The sequence below is a fragment of the Lissotriton vulgaris genome, chromosome 3_2, assembly GCF_964263255.1.
Source record: "Lissotriton vulgaris chromosome 3_2, aLisVul1.2, whole genome shotgun sequence".
Classification (NCBI taxonomy): Eukaryota; Metazoa; Chordata; class Amphibia; order Caudata; family Salamandridae; genus Lissotriton; species Lissotriton vulgaris.
The window spans coordinates 10420247-10439747 of record NC_141690.1 but is presented as its reverse complement, the minus strand read 5'-3'; the positions used below and the strand labels follow the sequence as shown (position 1 = coordinate 10439747).

At 44.2% G+C, this 19501-nt stretch overlaps 1 protein-coding gene across 1 annotated transcript in view; it reads right to left on the bottom strand.

Moving 5' to 3' along the window:
* The window catches only part of UGDH (UDP-glucose 6-dehydrogenase), an 89084-nt gene that overhangs the window by 58870 nt on the left and 10713 nt on the right, over positions 1-19501 (bottom strand). Inside the window, exons 3-7 of the mRNA XM_086963965.1 lie at positions 13096-13197; positions 11645-11845; positions 11148-11345; positions 9754-9901; positions 8688-8782 (exon numbers count right to left, since the gene is read on the bottom strand). Coding sequence (XP_086820091.1) covers positions 8688-8782; positions 9754-9901; positions 11148-11345; positions 11645-11845; positions 13096-13197 — 744 coding nt within the window. The remainder of the gene's footprint in view (positions 1-8687; positions 8783-9753; positions 9902-11147; positions 11346-11644; positions 11846-13095; positions 13198-19501) is intronic.

Here is a 19501-nt window from a genome sequence, read left to right as displayed (position 1 = left end):
CGATTAGAACGCGATCAGCGCCTGGCTGAAGAGCTTTGCTGAATTGGCAGCATGTTTGACAGAGATAAAAGGGCGGGCTGACCCCTGTTGCTCTCACTAAACTAATCCGGACACAGCTGTGAAATGAATAGGAATGGGCCCTCTTCACTCCTTGCTAGCTAAATCGAACAGAAGGCCCTCAAAGTCTATGAATACGGTCAGCCGCCTTTTCGAGGACAAGTACATTTGAACGGATTCCAATGGAATGTAAGCCTAGCACGATTGTTTCTTTAATTTTTTATCTCATCGAAAGAAAGAATTCAGCTCCTTAAACTTGAATTGTCTGTGGGATCTGTGTTTTTTCTTGCCACAAACTTCAGTTGTTACTGATTTTTTTTTTTTACTTTGGGTATATATGTGCATTAAAAGACAATAAGGGAAATCACGCGGATATTCCGCGATCTGGAATCAATGCTTCGTGGCTTGATCTGGAACACGGGGCGACCTCGAGTGGCGCTGGCTAAACTGTACTCCCCGACCGCGGAGGGAGGATTGGCTGTCCCCAACATGGAGCTGTATTACCTGGCCGCACAGCTCCAATGGGTGACGTACTGGCTCAGCGATGCACATCTGGACGATACGGCCACTGCGGACTACCAGTGGACGCATCCCCAGACCTGCGCCCTGTTTCACCCATTGACCAAGGGACCCCGCCCCCTGCCCATGCATGTGGCCGTGGCCCGCAAATGTTTTCTCCGCAGCCTGAAGCTGACGCAAAATACCAGGCCATATGCTCCTGCCCTCCCCCTGCTGGGCACCCCCAGGAGGAGCGGGATGGTTACGCCGCGCCATCTGGACCACTGGGTCACAGCTGGAGTAGAGACCATGGGTGACCTGTATGTTGACGGGGCCCTGCTCTCATTTGCGGAGTTATCTGACACCACGGGACTCCCGCCGGGCAGTTCCTACTCCATGCGTCGGTACTGCGGGCATACACTGACTCCTGGGGTGACATCCAGGATGAGCCGCCGATGCACCACCTGGTCCAATATCTACATGTAATGGGCAGAGGCTCGCACATCACGCATTGGTTAGCGCAGGCGCTTCTCATCCACACGCAAAAACCCACACAGCAGATTAGGGCTAAGTGGGCGGCGCACCGTGGGAGGGATTGGACGGATAAGGAGTGGAACCTAGTACTAGCTAGCCCCGTGAACATCCCCCGCAATTCCCGCTTCCGTATCATCCAACTGTACATATTGCACCAGGCATACCTAACGCCAGATAGAATAAACAGATACTTCGCAATCGACACTGCCGTTTGTCCCAGATGTGACCTGTTAGGCGCAGATATCCTGCACATGCTTTGGCACTGCCCAACCCTGACCACGTACTGGGGGAGGTGACCTCACTCCTGAATCACAGCACGGGCCCGGGCCTGCCGGACACGTGGGAGGCGTGCATTCTCGGACTCTATAAAAGAACCAAGCTGAACAAAATACAGGCACGATTCTGGGATCTGGGCCTCGTCACGGCCAAACGGCTGATTACGCGACACTGGAAACAGCGGGAACCGCCTACCCCAAAACACTGGTTCGCATCCTTTACAAACTGGGCCGGGGCGGAAGGCACGGCGCTCCACCGGGAAGAAATAGCGGGCCTGCGGCAGTTCCCGATAGCACAGCTCTGGGATGGCATCCTGGGGTCCCTGAAGGGAGAGGGCACTGTCAGAGGGCTCACGTAGACTGGGTGAAACCGGAGGTGGGTCACAGAGGCTAATGCTGTATCGCAGGAATCACCGCAAGCGGCGCCCCCCCCCCCCCCCCCCCCCCACCCCCCTGACACAGACAAGAAACAGCCAGCGCGTAGACCTCGGATACGACCCAACGCCCACGCGGCCCCATCAGCGGCCATTGTCCAGCAGCGCGCCCCAAGCACAAAGTTGCTGACATCGCCCCCGCAAGCACACTCCACCCCCCCCCCCACCCACTATCACGTATATGTTTACATGTTTGCAGTATCGGACCCCTGCTCACGGACGGTGGCCTCTCTGACCCCTCGTGTTGAAGTGGGCAGAAACCGCTGACGGCACTACAGATGGCGACTGCAGGCGTAGACGCCGATAGCCACACCGACAGCGAGGCTCCTCCACCTGAATGCCACATGCTCCACTAACAAGGCCGGCGCCGATGACACACCATGGCCCACAGGGGCTGTCCCACTCCAAGTTCAGGCACACTTGCGCACGCACACCTCTGACCTCCAGTTGCACCTGTAACAGCATCGGCAAACAACACACCGTTCAGAGGTGGCTCCTACCAACACCGTGCAAGTGGGACGGACTTCGAGTGGGGAAGTCGCGATAGGAACATTGGGACATACCGATACGAACTGTTTTGTTTAGTTTGCCGATTTCATGGCTCAGTTCTAGAAAAAAATGAAAAATAAGACGTCATTTATGGACTTTTCCTTTCTTGACTTAAGAAAATGTGACTATCTTCTCCATGTCCTAGCACACCGGGGACACAAGGGGCGCAATGACATGCCCTTTTATGATGGCCCACACCCCCACGATTCACCGTTCATTTGCAGCCGGCCCGCGGGGTTGTAGGCTTTGCTATATGTACTGTACCTTTGAACATTAATAAACGTCTTAAAAAAAAGAAAAAAAAAAAACAATAAGGGAAATCCTGCGTTTATAATAAAGTGCCTATATTTACAACAAGGGGTGGTGAGGGACAGAGTCTCTGAATTAAACAGAAAGCTCTCACCCAGTCAAGAGATCAGGGCTAGGTCCAACACCGTATTTTAGCTCACTGCACCATCCCAGTTTCAGAACCTGGCTGTATGCAAATTAGTTTTTTCCTGTCCCAGTGCATGATGGGAACAGGGCAAACCAAACTACAAAAGCCAATTCTTACACTGGGAAGGAAACAAGCTCCCAGGGACCGTTTCTGGCATTACAGCCGTCTTCGGCCCGGTTTGCTTGAATCCTGATGGTGCAATGAGCAAGGGTCTCACATCTGAGAATACCCTTCCACGCTTAGGGTGGACAAAAATATTTACAACAAGGGGTGGTGAGGGACAGAGTCTCTGAATTAAGCAGAAAGCTCTCACCCAGTCAAGAGATCAGGGCTAGGTCCAACACCGTATTTTAGCTCACTGCACCATCCCAGTTTCAGAACCTGGCTGTATGCAAATTAGTTTGTTCCTGTCCCAGTGCATGATGGGAACAGGGCAAACCAAACTACAAAAGCCAATTCTTACACTGGGAAGGAAGACAAGCTCCCGGGGACCGGTTTCTGGCATTACAGCCGTCTTCGGCCCGGTTTGCTTGAATCCTGATGGTGCAATGAGCAAGGGTCTCACATCTGAGAATACCCTTCCACGCTTAGGGGTGGACAAAAATATTTACAACAAGGGGTGGTGAGGGACAGAGTCTCTGAATTAAGCAGAAAGCTCTCACCCAGTCAAGAGATCAGGGCTAGGTCCAACACCCTATTTTAGCTCACTGCACCATCCCAGTTTCAGAACCTGGCTGTATGCAAATTAGTTTGTTCCTGTCCCAGTGCATGATGGGAACAGGGCAAACCAAACTACAAAAGCCAATTCTTACACTGGGAAGGAAACAAGCTCCCCGGGGACCGGTTTCTGGCATTACAGCCGTCTTCGGCCCGGTTTGCTTGAATCCTGATGGTGCAATGAGCAAGGGTCTCACATCTGAGAATACCCTTCCACGCTTAGGGTGGACAAAAATATTTACAACAAGGGGTGGTGAGGGACAGAGTCTCTGAATTAAGCAGAAAGCTCTCACCCAGTCAAGAGATCAGGGCTAGGTCCAACACCGTATTTTAGCTCACTGCACCATCCCAGTTTCAGAACCTGGCTGTATGCAAATTAGTTTGTTCCTGTCCCAGTGCATGATGGGAACAGGGCAAACCAAACTACAAAAGCCAATTCTTACACTGGGAAGGAAACAAGCTCCCGGGGACCGGTTTCTGGCATTACAGCCGTCTTCGGCCCGGTTTGCTTGAATCCTGATGGTGCAATGAGCAAGGGTCTCACATCTGAGAATACCCTTCCACGCTTAGGGTGGACAAAAATATTTACAACAAGGGGTGGTGAGGGACAGAGTCTCTGAATTAAGCAGAAAGCTCTCACCCAGTCAAGAGATCAGGGCTAGGTCCAACACCGTATTTTAGCTCACTGCACCATCCCAGTTTCAGAACCTGGCTGTATGTTAGCATATGCCGTATTTTAGCTTTCAAGCAAGCCGGGCCGAAGAAGGCTGAAATGCCAGAAACCGGTCCCCGGTAGCTTGTCTCCTTTCTGGTGAAGAATTGGCTTGGTAGTTTAGTCTGCCCTGTTCCCATGATGCACTGGGCCAGGGAGAGACTGATTTGCATATAGCCAGGTTCTGAGCTGGGATGGTGCAGTGAGATAAATAATGGTGATGGATCAAGCCCTGATCTTTGGACTGGGTAAGAGTGGTCTGCTTAATTCAGACACTCTGTTCATCACCACCCCCCTTTTCTGAATCGTTATAATAAAGTGCCAGCGGATGGTAATAGGCACAATTTGATATTGCAAAGTCATCGAAGGATGTAGTCCGGGCAAGCATGCATTCTTGACTCAGACTGAATGACGCACTGAATGGCAATTGTATAGCTAGTTTACGTTTTCTTTTGTCCCGTGAAAGTGCTCCAGTGACAAGTGAGCTTGTGGCAAGAAACTCCGGGGAGGACTTTTTAACGTTGCGCAATATCGTCCATCATCTAAGTACACTACATTCATGGCCTTACAAAGGTTTCATTTGCCCTGATAGAAGTAAGTCAAAGGAGCACCCGCCCCTCGATGGATAGTTAAAGACAGCCGTAATTGGGGTGTGGTAAGCCTCTTACACGCAGCTAACACTGCTTTTTCTGCTGCCGCAATGACAATGATGCCCCTGCATTACACAGTTCATTTTCCCGCCCAAAATGTCATTTGGTCAAAAAATTACGTACCCAATTGTTTAACTGAAATGAATAGATGCTCTAAATCCTGCACAATTTGAAATGACATGCCTAGTGCATACACAGTGATAAACACACACAAGCACAACCACACACAAGCACAACCACACACAAGCACAACCACATCGTCAGTGCACACTTTCACCAGACACAGACACCACCAGACTTCAGTGCACGCTTTCACCGGGCACGAACACCACCAGCCGTCAGCGCACACTTCCACCACGCACACACCACCAGACATCAGTGCATGCTTTCACCGGGTACACGCACGCTTTCACCGGGTACACGCACACTTTCACCAGGCACACACACACCACCAGCCATCAGTGCGCGCTTCCACCAGACACACACACCACCAGCCAGCAGTGCACACTTCCACCAGGCACACACACCACCAGCGCACAATTTCTATAGGCACACACACCACCAGCCATCAGTGCACACATCAATTGTCAACGCATCCACAATTAACTATTGTAGCAATCGCAGTATGGCGCACTTTACTTTTAAACATATTCATCTAAAGCTCAGCATGCCACCATTGCTACAAAAATAAATACAAATTTATTTGCCAACAATGTAAAGACTTTTGTTGCATTTGGTGTTGCAATATTTAACAATGCCAATTGCTCAAACTTAATTAATGCGAGACCTATTGGATTGCAAATGCTTGTTTAAATATAGTTATGAATACAATATCATACTGTACTAGACTATACAAATGCTATTATGGTTTCATATCAAACAAACCAAGGTTCAATGTAGGTGTACCATTAGTATTCTTTGTGAGGGCCTGCCCCCTTTAACATCACTGCACTGTGTGAATGCATGGCCTGCCACATGGTGCAGGGATGTTTAAAAACATCCAAACTACAATGGAATCTTTTGATGTGGGCCTATTCTTCTCGCCACACAAGCTTCCATTGTATAATGGATGATTCAGACCGTCCTAGGGGCGTTCACATCCAAATCGAGCGGTTCCAGACCGATGTGGTCCTGACAATGTAATCAAGGCCTATATACTGGATGATATATTTGGATTACCTTTCTTTGACCCCAATTAAGTCATTGGTATAATTACCTTGAGACAAAACATGTGTGGGCTAAGAGCTTACGTTGTACTTCCGCTGGATCTATACAAAGATTGGAAATAAAGAGAGGACAACTGCAATGTACTGTGGACTTTCACATTTCTGGATACTGATTGGTGCTCAGGATTTTTGTTGATTACTTTTGGAGGGCATTCTGGTCTTCAAATTTGATTTGGAAGGGTTAAGTGGCCGCTTCTGGTTCCCGGAGCACCATTATAAGCATTATTTGGGACACAGTGATACTCAATTGTGCTTAGATTTCACCCAGCCACTTCTTGTTTGTGTATAACAAACACCATCAATAGACCAAGAATGGAGGGCCCCTCATCTCTCACATACAGCACTATGGTGATATAAAGTTCAGCATCTTTATGTCATGTTAACGGCAACTGATTTGGATCAATTGCGTCGATTTGAGCCAAAGTGTACTCCTAACAGACGTAAAGAAGGATTCCTCAGTTATGTGTTAAGAACACACCCTTCAACCACTTAAAATGCAGTATCCTCCACAGAACAGCATCAAAACTCACCAATATTCTAAAGATGTACAACTCTACTTGAAAGCTTCCTCCACTACATACATCCAACGCCTCAAACGCAGCCTGCACCAAATCCAAGCATGGATGTACAGTGTGTACCTTAAGCTAAACCCCAACAACAAGCAAAACCAGCATTGGCATTGCCAATAAGTCTCGCCTTTGGGACTTTATAAGTATTTAGTTTTGCAGCACAATATCCTTACTGCAACAACATTAACTGTTGCATGGCTAAACACTTATAAGGTCCCAAAGGCGAGACCCTTTGGTTATGCCAATACTTGTTGTAATTTTGACTTGCTCAGCGTAGCACTGTTGTGGTAGTCTTCCTTGTGCTTCGCCTCTGTTCTGTAGTATCCCTGAACCTTTGTTTCTCTTGTTAATCAGGGTGCCTATTGTGGAGCATGTGGGTTTCCTAAGCTTCTCAGCTGAAAGTAGTTTTGTTTGATCTACTGCCATTGGGTGGCAGGTTACAGCTGGCTTGGGAGTTTTCAAATGCTGTCCTAGTGGCTGCAGTTATTTCCTCTCAAGTGAGGGCTGAGTTGTAGGTTCAGTAAATTGGTAGGGAACTGAATAAATAGGTCTACGATTACTGTTGAGGTTGTGTGTTCATTGGTTTGAAGGTATTCTGGGGCAACAATTTGTACATTTGGAGCTGTAGAGAAGGTGATGAAGTGACAAGGATAAGGCGGGCAGAGGGCATTAGAGGAGTAGATGTGAGAGTTGATGTGGGAAGGTGGAGTTAGAGTGTAGAGTAGGTAACAGATGGTGGCGAGTGGCTTGGTGGCTGAGTTGGAGCAGAGCAATGTGTTGAGAGGAGTGAGAAATTGAGAAGTGGTGCGGGAGGTGAAGGGAGTTTTAGGGGGTGAGCAAATAGGAAAGACTTCAATAAGAATGCAAAGACCATTGAAGGATTTAGCCAGAGAGAAAGCGAGAGGAGAGAGAGCGAGCGAGCGAGACCGTAAGTGCTGCATACATGCGTAGTCTGCTCATTTTCAAGCACTGCACTCGTGCTTGTGGCGCGCCCCTGCTTCCTCCTGCAAGGTGGATACCGCTACAAGCACAAGTGTGTGCTTGAAAATAACAAGTGACGGCTAAAGGTACTCATTTGCAGCGAATGTGCGCTGCGTAGGCGAGACCTAGAAAGTACTAACTGGGTACACTGCTTGTGTGCTCATGACGAGCTGAGCTCGTCATGAACAATGGAATTCAAGGATCTGCAGCACAGGAGAGGAATCTCTCAAGCAGCGATGGAGTTAAACCCAAACTTGCACCCACTGCCGCATTACTTGGATTATCCTAAACACCAATCTCATCCTCTGCCAAAAAAAGAAACCAACTCTTATAAAGTACATGGAACTGCTTTTCCAGAACGTGACTTCAGAACCGCTGTTCAAGCCTGCAAATTTTTGCATCTGAGTGGTTGTAACACCCACCTACATAACCTCCTAGATTTCACAATTCCCCCCAAAAGGGCATCCTAAACACATCATCTCATCCAGCACCAGAAGAAACATGGATACATCACCTCATATTGATGGAACTCAATTGGCTCCCCTTGTCTGTCCATACCATCTTCAAAACCAACTACATCATTCACACAGACAAAGCCATCGGGACCAGCCCACTGCTTATCTTGTGGACAAGCTCAACATCTCAGGAGGCTCTTGGCACACGTGCAGCGAGGACGCCATGAGACTGAAGACTAAGTGTAAAAAAGAAAAGCCAAGCCATAATCCATCCATGATCTTAAACAACATTGCGGAATCCATCAGGACCATCCCTGCGCTACTTCAATTTCGGAAAGATTTGAGATGCACATCTTTAAAGAGCACTTGAACACAGTAACTGTACACATCTGCTTCCAGAACCAGCTACGTCTCCTATCACTTGCTCACTGCGTGCTTTCCTTTGACCCTGCTCAGCGTTCCATGGCCTTTAATGCTATACAAATTCGACATACATAAACATTTCAGCATCAGAATACAGTAAAGGTAAAGGTAAATTCAGTAAAGAGCACAGTATAGGAAGTCCGACACTCGGGGTATAAAATGTTCACATACCTGCTGCCAGTACCGTGCAACCTCAGGCAAGTTTAGGGCCTCACATAGATATACTAAGTTTAATACATCCTTCTGGAAACAACTGCCACCAAATCCTGAAAGAGTATGAACAGCACTTTAAGCAAAATTCACCATATTATTGCAAAAAAAAAAAAAAAAAAAAAAAAAAAAAAAAAAAGAACGTAGACACTCATGTCTTATTACGATTGTGAATTACAGCTTTGATGATGGCTACTTCCATAGTGCACGTAGCAATGGCAACCAGTGTTTATGAAAATGTAAGATCAGAGCAGATACTTGGCAAGATGAACCGAGCAATCTGTGACCCGGATGCCAATAGCTCTGCGGAAAGTCTGTGGTTCTAAAGGAGGTCGAATACCAAGGTATTAACGTTTGTGGCTCCTTTAAAAATAGGGAAGCACTGCAGACCTTGTTTGAGATGCATGAATTAGAAGCGCGTCTTTGAGAAATGTTCAAAAAGGATGGGATGCATGGATTGTAATATATATTGGTAACCTAGGACACAGCATATTTTGTCACAAAAGATACAATACAAGTACTCCCTTGTGTAAAGCAAATTTGAGATTAACGGACAGGTTTTAAAGGGGTATGAATTTGGAAGAGGTAAACATATCCTGGCTGCATGTTACATGGCTTCATTTATCTTTGCTGCATGGCCCCGTTTAGGGAGAAGACTGAGTACTGTCAAAATAATGTATAATTCTAAACTGAAATTGGTGGAAAGGTAGGATTACGATTTAAGTGATTTGTAGAACTAAGAAATGGGGTATGTTGTAAAACATGGTACCTGCCTAAAGATTGTTGTAATAATAATAATAGGGAAAGAGAACAAAAATCAGGCAAAATGTGCCAGCAGTACTTTGCTCCCATTTTACATAAGTTTAGAGTTACTAAAATGTGTTTTGCGAATAAACTAATTCACAAAGACCACAAAGACAATAAACAACATTTTCAAAGTTCTGCAGGAACTCATAAGAAAGCATAAGCAAAAAAAGCACTGGACACTTTTGCATTTCACAAGTAGAATTTATTTAAAGTTTCTTACCAACACTGGCTTTCAGAAACTTGCTTCCAATTCTTTGGTCCATTCCGATAGCCCTGGCCACCTCCTCAACATCTGCCCCAGTTGCCTCGCAGAGGGCACTTATGGAGTTAATGCTGCTGATCCGCTGGGCAAGAAAAGCATTTGCAGCCTGAAAGAGAAACACAAATATTTGCAATCCTCTGGGTGAGGACAGTTCTTTCAGCATTGTATTCAAAGGCATGTTCATTATTGTACATGTCAGTGATTTTACCACACTTCTGCTCACGGGGTGCGTTAATAATACACTAATGATGGCAAAAGAGATGCCACTTACCTAACCGATTTCCCTCTTTCCAACAATCAACCGCCCAAAGATTACATGCTCAATCCTTAAGAAACATGTTTAACTATAGAACGCCAGAAAATATACAGTGAATCTAGCAAAGCATTTCCAGGAACCCAAATTCAGATCATGTCCTGTTATTTTATTAAATATAGTTGTTTAAGTACACCTGTGTTTACTTAATATTTTAAATGCATCATAACCGGAGCCGCCCAAAATCTGCAAAGCAGGCCACTTAAGTATTTCTTCGAACACTTACTTACACTTCTGCCATAAAGAAGCAAGTCCTTTGTAATCGTTTAATACTGGAGGCTCAATGATGCTACCCAACATGGTTATTTACAATATCAAACTCTAAGAGTAATTGATTTTAAGGGCAATAGAACTCCTGTTCCTAGACCGACTTCCAGAAAACACATCAACCACAAATGGATGTTAAACACCTCCAACAAATGTGTGAGCAAGTGCAACACCTATCTTGTCACACTTGAGAACAAGTCAAGTGAAACCTCTCAATTTTCTAGAGCGATAAATAGTATCCGATGATCATCCTTCGGGTAATTATGATGCACTTACAAGTGTTCTTCTGAATCTGTGCACCTACTCTCCACTTGTATCCCTCCTACAAATTTTGTTTGCATGAAACATGTGACAGATGGATTGTATTATCTTAGCTTAGGAGGATCATGTATGTGCTTCTCCTGTCCACAACAAGAGAAACCAATATGACTTTTAAATCACTGAAGACCCACTGCAACAGCGTGGAAATGGAGAGTAATTGTGATAACAAAGGCAAGCAGTTCAAGAAGTCAACAGGGATTCAGAAAACAGGTAATCGGGGGGCAGGAAAAGGGCCAGGCAGTGCAAGATGGAGGCAAGAAATACTTGCAAAGCTGGGATCAAAATAAAGTTTCCAAGGCTAAAATACGAATGAGGCAACAGTGCTTTACAAAATTCACTCTAAGATTCTCACTGTCATTTTTGTTCAACATGTACAAAAGTGATGCCCATAGCAAGGGACAGATCTGGTGCTGTGGCACCACAGAATTCTGATAAACCAACAAACACCTACCAATTTTGAAAGCTCAGAAGACCAAGTGTTGGTTTTGATAATTCTTTCTTTTGGAACCCAGTGTTCATACACAGCACAAAGAGCTTGGACAGCCCTCTGTCCCTCCGGGGTCTCATCTCCACCAATCAGCACTCGGTCTGGGTTTTTTAAGTCCTTGATGGCAGTTCCCTCGGCCAAGAACTCTGGATTAGACAGTACCTGTTGTCACAACAGAAAGATCAATAATGAACACATTTGTAGCAGACAAGTAGGACTTTTGAGACACTCTTCAATAAACAGACTCTCTAACTCACTGCATAGGACATGCCCACTGCCTCGAGAAGCCTCTGGTTAGAATGTCAAACTATGCTCCAGTAACAAAACACTGCACACACACTGCCTGCCCATAAAGTATAGCACAACTGACAGAACTATAGAATACAAAATAAATGTAAATGAAGACGCCCCATTCTTTAAAGGAATTTAAGTAGGTAAAAAAAGGTTTCATTTGGCCTCACCTGAAGGTTCAAATCAGGCTTTGTGTTGGCATCAAATATACGTCGAATGCTCTCTGCTGCCCGCACTGGGACAGTGCTCTTTTCTGTGACAATTTTGTAACCGTTAGAATTTTGGACTATTCGCCTGGCGCAAGCTTCTATGTACTTCAGGTCTGCAGCACGCCCCTTTCCCATACCATATGTTTTCGTTGGGGTATTGACCTGGAGAAATCAGAACAAACAAAAAAAAAACATTTAAAAAGTCTCCATACAATCCTATGAAATACTTTAATAGCATTGAAATTCCAATTAAATAATAGCTGGCCTCAACTACTTTGACTACATCAGATTGCTGATTAGGGGTTGTGAAACACAGGTCACTTTCCAGGACAAAATGCAAAACCATTTCACGCTTTTATAAAGACACCGAAATTAACAATTTCTGTTTGATGTTTACTTAATTATGCTAGGCTATTATAAAAACTACTACCTCTTGAACAAGGCTGTGAAAGGAATTCTATGGCCACACTACATAAATAGTTATTACGTGGGATTCTAGGCTTAGGTCACTTAAACAATAGCATTGGCTATCTGTAAAGTAGAAGGCATTATTAAGTAGATTATGCACAGTGGATAATAGCTAGTGGTCCACCCTGGTGATTACTAAAATCCACTGTGCATCTAGCCAATATCTTCATCCAGCATAAAACAAACAGCTAAAACATCCATCCTTTCAGAAGGTGAAAGTAAGTGGTTCATCCTCCATTTAAAAACCTTCAGTTTTCAAGCTATGGTGGATCTATTACCGGTTCAGAAGATTTGGAAAGAGCATACTTTTCAGCTAATGCATGGGGTGGTTGGTTCCCTGCTTAATAGTAGTCAATGCTGGACAATCTGCATTTATTTTTATTTAGAAAGATGAATGTCTGTCATATTCACCAAGATTATGCAGGTTTAGATTTTTGGGTCCCTTCTCTCAGTGCATGCGGCTTAACCAAGATCCACTATAACAGATCCAAAGGATGTCCTACCATTTTCTCATATGCCTCGAGGCAGACAGTATACAACAGTACGGTGTAGACTAATGCCGTAGACCAAAATGTGCTATTGGGTCCCCTATCCTCCCGGGCATTCCCATAAGACTGTTTTTAATTTGCCACAGGAGAGAGCAAGACTTGTGTAAAGGGTATACTGACCGTGGGCATCATCAGTATTCTGTGAGTAAAGAGGAAACTAAATGCTGTGACCCGTATCTTTAGAGTAATGACATTTCCAATTAGGAACAGTGCGTTATACCAAGCCTGACAGCCTGTCCTAGGACTTGCACCAATTATGCAATTATAGTTAATTTAAACGATTATACCCAGTGGGTCAAGTTGGAAATCAGAGCTATGATGCAATGTGCGTGTATGTCTGAAGATTATTCGGAAAATTAACATTAAACAAACAAAAATACGACCCAGAACACTTACTGAAATAAACACAAGATCCGCATCTCTGATGGCATCATCAATATTCGTAGAATAAAAAAGATTCTTTCCTCTGCAGGATTCTACGACTTCTTTTAGTCCAGGCTAGAGAAAGAAAGTCAAATAGCAAAATAAAGTCAAAATCTTAGATATATTGTGAAACAGCAATCAGATCGTAATATCCAAATGCCGGTCTTCTTGCGACGAATACAATTTTAACTTCCCTCGTAACCATGACATTATCATTTCAATCTTCGTTGCTCTATAGTAGCTCCATCTCAATCTGGGCATAATCTTTCAATGTCAGAACACAGATGTAGCATGGACGCTTTTCCAATCAGCACTAAGACCCACACTGCCACACTTACAGCCACAGTGCACGGGATATGACAGGAGTTCAAACTGATCCTTTTACCACCCCTCGAAGCCTGCACAGAAGTCCAAAAACAAGACACTCCAGGCCATAAATTAAAGCGATAACCTAAAATTGTGAATGAAGATATTCATCCAGATCTCGCTAGACTCTTCATTGACCCTCCTGCCCTTGCGTTCTACTTGCACTATCTATTCTTAGGAATAATGTAATGAAATGTTAAGAGTATTTGCAATCGAGGAGGTCTTTGTCACTATACAGTACAAGGACCAATTATGCAGTATGCTTTTAGCAACAATGGCAGTGTTTTTCTGGTCATGCAAAGCAATGAGATAATCAGCGCCAACATCTCATATCCATAAGACAGAGTCCAGCTGACTGACTCACGAGGACAGAAGATAGAACTCAGCAGTGCTTACCTGGATAAACTAGGAGTTTGGGTCTATGCCTGCAAAATCCTAAAGGTTCAAAGCAAAGACTGAGTAGTCAAAGTTAACGATATGACAAACGACCCTGGTCACATACCTATTTTTGTCAAGAAATGGACGTGTGTAGAAGCTAAAAAGCTCATAAGTGACCAATCGTGTTCACTTTAATGCCATGGGTATATCCACTAAAATACGTCTAAGTGCCCCTTTGCTCATCAGGTTGCAACCTCAGGTTCTGTGCATACGATCCAGTGGTTCAGAGTGTAGAAAGTAAAAAGCAGACTACACCCGAGAGGATGCAGACTGAAGGCAAGGCTCTGCATATGTGAAATGGCAAAGGTTGAAAACACAAAAGCTGTATATTCCAATCCACAGCATCCATTTACAGACCTTGGTCAACCATAATCCCGAACTGTAGTTGGTGTTCAGATTCCGAAACCACTACAGCACATAATGGTAGAAATATGCTGTACAACGGCCTTTAACATGCATTACAAGCCAGGGAAATAATATAAAACACTGTTAAAACGCTTTTCTCAATATTTAATTGTGAGATTTTCTTGAAAGAAAGTTTATTTTATACACTAAGAACTTCTTTTAGAAACTAAAACGTTATGACAAAACCCTTTTAATGTCCCCAAAAATAGAAATAAATACAATACATATAAAATGCACCATTATGTATACTGTACATAAAGAGAAGTTTTCATCGGCCAGTTACATTATGAGCCTATGCCTAATCTGTGTAACTTCACTGATCTTTGGAATTTATAATGTCTGTGACTGAACACAAACACAATTGACTGTTCAACCTGGGAGAATGTGTTAATTGGAAGAAACGCCAGAGAATAGATTGCTAAGGGAAAACTGTTTCACCGATTCTTTCAGATCACGCTAAAAACTGGGCTCCCCCCAAAGTAGCATGCACATTCTGCGTCAGCTCCAATGCCATCAGAATGTGTCCATCTAAAACAGAGCTTTAAATATAGGATGACGTGCTCCCTAAGGGTGATATTTTGCTAGTGTCCTCATCACCTAACCTTTCTACAGGTTTGCGCAATTGTATGAACAGCTTTTGGTAAGTGCCTTAGCCAAACCTCCGATAATCATTAACAAGTTAAACAAGTTACTCTTTCAGAAAGAAACTGCCCTGGCAACATTTCTGCGGTCTTCTCATACAGAAAGTTATTTGTGTGTGTTATTAGATCCTGTGTGAACTCATCTCGGTAGGCTCAGGAGGTCTTGTACGTAGAGCACAAGACAGCTAGTTTAAAAAGTTAGACGTGTTATATTGAGGCCCCGTGTTGCCAGAGAGGACTAGTTGCACTGGCTTCACTGTTTAGCAATTTGGGGGCTATTTTGCAATTTAGCAAATAAAACGTCTGCCATTTTAAACGGTATAAAAAGTCATCAACGGTACTGGACCAACATTCCGTTAATAAAACATAGAAAAAAAATCAGTGCACCCATCTGTATACTACAGAAACCTGGGAGCAAGTCTTAGGTGCAATCTAAACTACCTGGGAGGTGAACAAAAATCGGCCCCAATATTAACCTACATGGGGATGCGCTTTTCCCCCTACATTTCTCAGTAAACTCCACAAACGTGAACGTGCAGAGTAAAATTGTTCAGACATTTCCAGTTCTGCAAAGGTCAAAGCACCAAAAGGTAGTTGCCTGCATATATTTGCCATCTCGGCTGGGTTTGAGAAGAGAGAACTTTTTCTGGCAATGTTCTAGTGTGGTGGGCCAAGACGAACTTCAAAGAGGAATCTTCGTAAATGTAACAAAACGTTGCTGGCATGATAAAGTAAAACCCCAAATCGGAACCTAAACCCCAGACAAGTACCCAAACTCTATGGAGAGCAGGAAATAGAGAATGCATTTTCACTATTTAGCGCAGGGATACGAGTAAGAAAAAGAGCACACAAAACTCAAGCTAGGATGAAGTTGAGAAATACATGGCTTAAATCTTTGGTTGAAGCAACAGTAGCTTAGGGTCTTTTGTCACCGTATTGTGGGCTTTGAATATTGACACCTCCTGTGCAAAGCTTCCCTGAATCCTACCCACTTCCAGAACAGCCACACGTTCCCCAGGATTGCAGAACACAGACAATATGCAGGGATTTCATGTATTCGGACTAGATCTCTGTGTGCTGTTGTGAGATAATAAAGAAGCCACAGAACTGACACCAATACAATAAAGTTCTGGATAATGTGCCACTTCTGCAACCACCTAAAATAAAACCTCAAGTTCACAACAGTTGGGAGCATCCTTTATACCAGAGAGTGTACACCAATAGATTTGCATTACTGAGATTTTATTAAGAGCATTTAGGAGCAGTCACAATGTGTAATGGTACACAACTCCCACTCTAGGTCAAACACAACCCATCCCATTTTCATCAGGTTGTCAGGTTTTTTTGTGCCATTAGGGGGCAGGCAAATGTATCCATAGGTCACCAAGATTTTGACCTCGTATGTGCCTCTAAATCCATTCACTCAAAGAGGTTGCAATAAAGTCTCTGGTTTTCTAGTTATCTCCTAATAAAAGGAGAAAATTGACCACTCACGCACAAGGGCTGTGATATTAGGAGCCGCCCTTTCATCTGCCAGATGGAACAGTATTGAATGAAATTATGTAACATGCATCCCTGAAAATGTTCAACCCCACAAAAGTGCATAAGCGTCCCTGGCACAGAAATATGCACTGTGTCCGGCTCCATAAAATGTATCACCTACTCACCAAGCTGACAGGGGACAAGCCAGGCGCATGTGACAGGCCTGGCAAATTCCACTTGCATCTTAAAAACCTGGTCTGTTTGGCTCTAAATCAAGACAAAACATCCATTGGCTAAAGCAGACAGTGCAGGTAACGGTATCCCAAAAGGTCTTGTGCTGTGTCCCAGTAAGAGAGAAGCACCTACGCACATTTATGCATCACCCTAAAGTGGCATTTTTGAAAGGACTGAAATTCGCACCACATGCTAGTGAGTTGTCCTGAACTTCAATTTGTGGTGGCTTGTGGCTCACGAGTTTAGGCCCTCTAACCCCAGATGTCCTTCCCCACTAGTATGAAGCGTTACTAAGCACGCCGTATCCGAGGTCTTGCTGGACAGCACAATAGAGGGTGAAAAAATAAAGAGGTTGGAATTCCAGGGTGGCCATAAGATGAAGAGGGAGGACCACAAAGGAGTGGGATGTCAAATGTGAGGTAGAGGTGGGGACACAAGGAAAGGGGATTCACTACATGAATTGCAGACTTTACTATCTTCCCTAGCAATACGAGTCATCCAGAGGGCAGCTCCACCAACAGGCCCTGCAAGTGTTAGATCTTTCTCGTGCTATTGGGTATTATGGTATGGGGCATTGGGTGGTGCTCCTTTCCCCCCCCCCCCCCCCCCCCCCCCCCACGGACATCATAAATTGCCGTGCATCCTCTAGGTATCAGAATATATACCACAACACAAGGCACTGGTCAGCAGTCAGTTTAGCTGGGAAATTAACCTTGCTAGATCACACTTCTGAGCAGAGTATTTTTTAATTGGTTCTAGGTTCCTTTAGAAAGGGTCTCTATGGTCATATGCCTCAGATTTTTACTTCTAAAACTTACCATAATGGTGGGGAAAGATGATGGCTTCTGAGACTTTAGTTGGTACCATTAGTATATTCCCCATGCAAGTTCCTCGTCAAGGGACAAGTAGTCACTCGCTTCTTCCACTGAGGAACAGATAATCTGCTATTTGTAGCCCTGTGGGAATTCTCCATACGCTCCAGCCTTCTCTCAGTGTCACCTAGATGGTTTAAAATCGTTACTACTCCTTTTTTGTACTTTAGATGCATCTCTATGTAATCTATTGATTTCCATGCAGCTTTTCTGTGCTTCTTTAAGTCGTGTTTCTCGGTTGTCCTTTGACTAATGTCCCTACTAATGAGTGCAGGGGGTCATATTTTCATTCAATTAGGAGGTATTTACATTCATCCTTTGAAACATTTCCTTCAAACCTAGAACTAAAGGATAATCTCCTATAAATGTGTATGCAGGGTGTGGCTGCATGGCTCCTTTGGCTTGGTTTGCTGGCTGCTGTCTTTTTTTGGAGTGGTTAAGTCTACTCGTGCTTTGTTCTTATGTGCTTTTTACTAAGGTGTGGCAAGGTAGCAGGCACTTTTGTCAATCCTTTTTAACTCTAGCAGAAATCTTTGTTATTTACATGCCTCGCCATGCTAAGGTGGTGCCCACTGTTGCCCTCACAAGTCCCTCTCCACTCTCACTTGTGGAACTGCCAGGCAGAAACTGCAGCCTCTACCATCATTTCAACTTCACTGTCCTGCTTCAGGCGTAGAACATAATGCTGCAGTTGAGGCTCACCCATCGTAGCCCTCATCATACATTCTATGACTTCGCCCTAAGCGCCAGTACTCAAGCCCTTTTCAGCTTTGACATTTTACTAAAGGCCAACATGCAGTCACCTCTCAAATATTAACATGTGGCTTAGGCATAGATGCATCAAGCTAAAAACCGGTCGCAAACGGGCAGATTCTCAGAATCTGCCCCTTTGCGACCGGTATTTTTGCATTTGAGATGCATCATCCCAAATGTAAAATCGCAATTTAAGAAATCATAAAATTGCGATTACTTAAATTGCAATTGCATTTAAGGAATCTCAAATTGAGATTCCTTCAATACAATGCATTAAAGTAAAGAAAATAGCGATTTCGCTAATAGGTGGAGCAAATTACCATGAAGTTGAACTTCAGGGTAATTTGCAAAAACTTTGAAAAAGGCACTAAAGTGCATTTTTCAAAGTTCCATTTTACACACAAACATGCCCTTATGGCATGTGTGTGTGCAAGACGTACCCATATGCAGATTTCAGGGGTGCAACAGGGTGTCCTTTTGACACCCTGCCACCCTTGAAATTGTAATCTCAATTTGCGATTCTCAAATTGAGAATCGCAAATTGAGAATGTCTTCCCATTCATTCCTATGGGCCGCTAGGCCCATAGGAAAGAATGGGGAGGTATTCCTTAATTGCGACTCGCAATTTGCGAGTCGCAATTAAGGAATGTTGAGAAATCGCTATTTAAGCGAGTTCTTCATGCATTGCCTTTTGCTATTCCTTATTAGCAAATCCTTATTTTTTGCTAATAAGGAATCGCAGAATGGATGCTTGATGAATCTATAGGATAGGGTCTAAACAGAATTTATTTATTTATTTATTTGCGGTATTTGTAGAGCGCAACACTCATCTCTAGGGATATCACGGCGCTATGTTCATTGCCCAACCTTTAAATGGGGGTTCAGGGCTATTCATTTTAAGAACCGTTAATGACCGGGAGTCAAAAGGCTTAGAAATAGACACATTATGCACTGCTGCCTCATGGGAACAGTCCAGCCCGAACTGCCAAGCCATGTCTTTCCTGGACCGGAATCAAGCATCCTAGGACCTCCGTCCATCATCCCCTTTTGTATCGCTCTAGGTCAAAGCAGACAGCAAAGAATAAAACCATATCAATCCAACAAACCTCCGCTATTAGCTACACTTTGAAACGATAGACCCTCGTTCAACGCATCTTAATGCACAACGGCCTACCATGCCTACGGGAG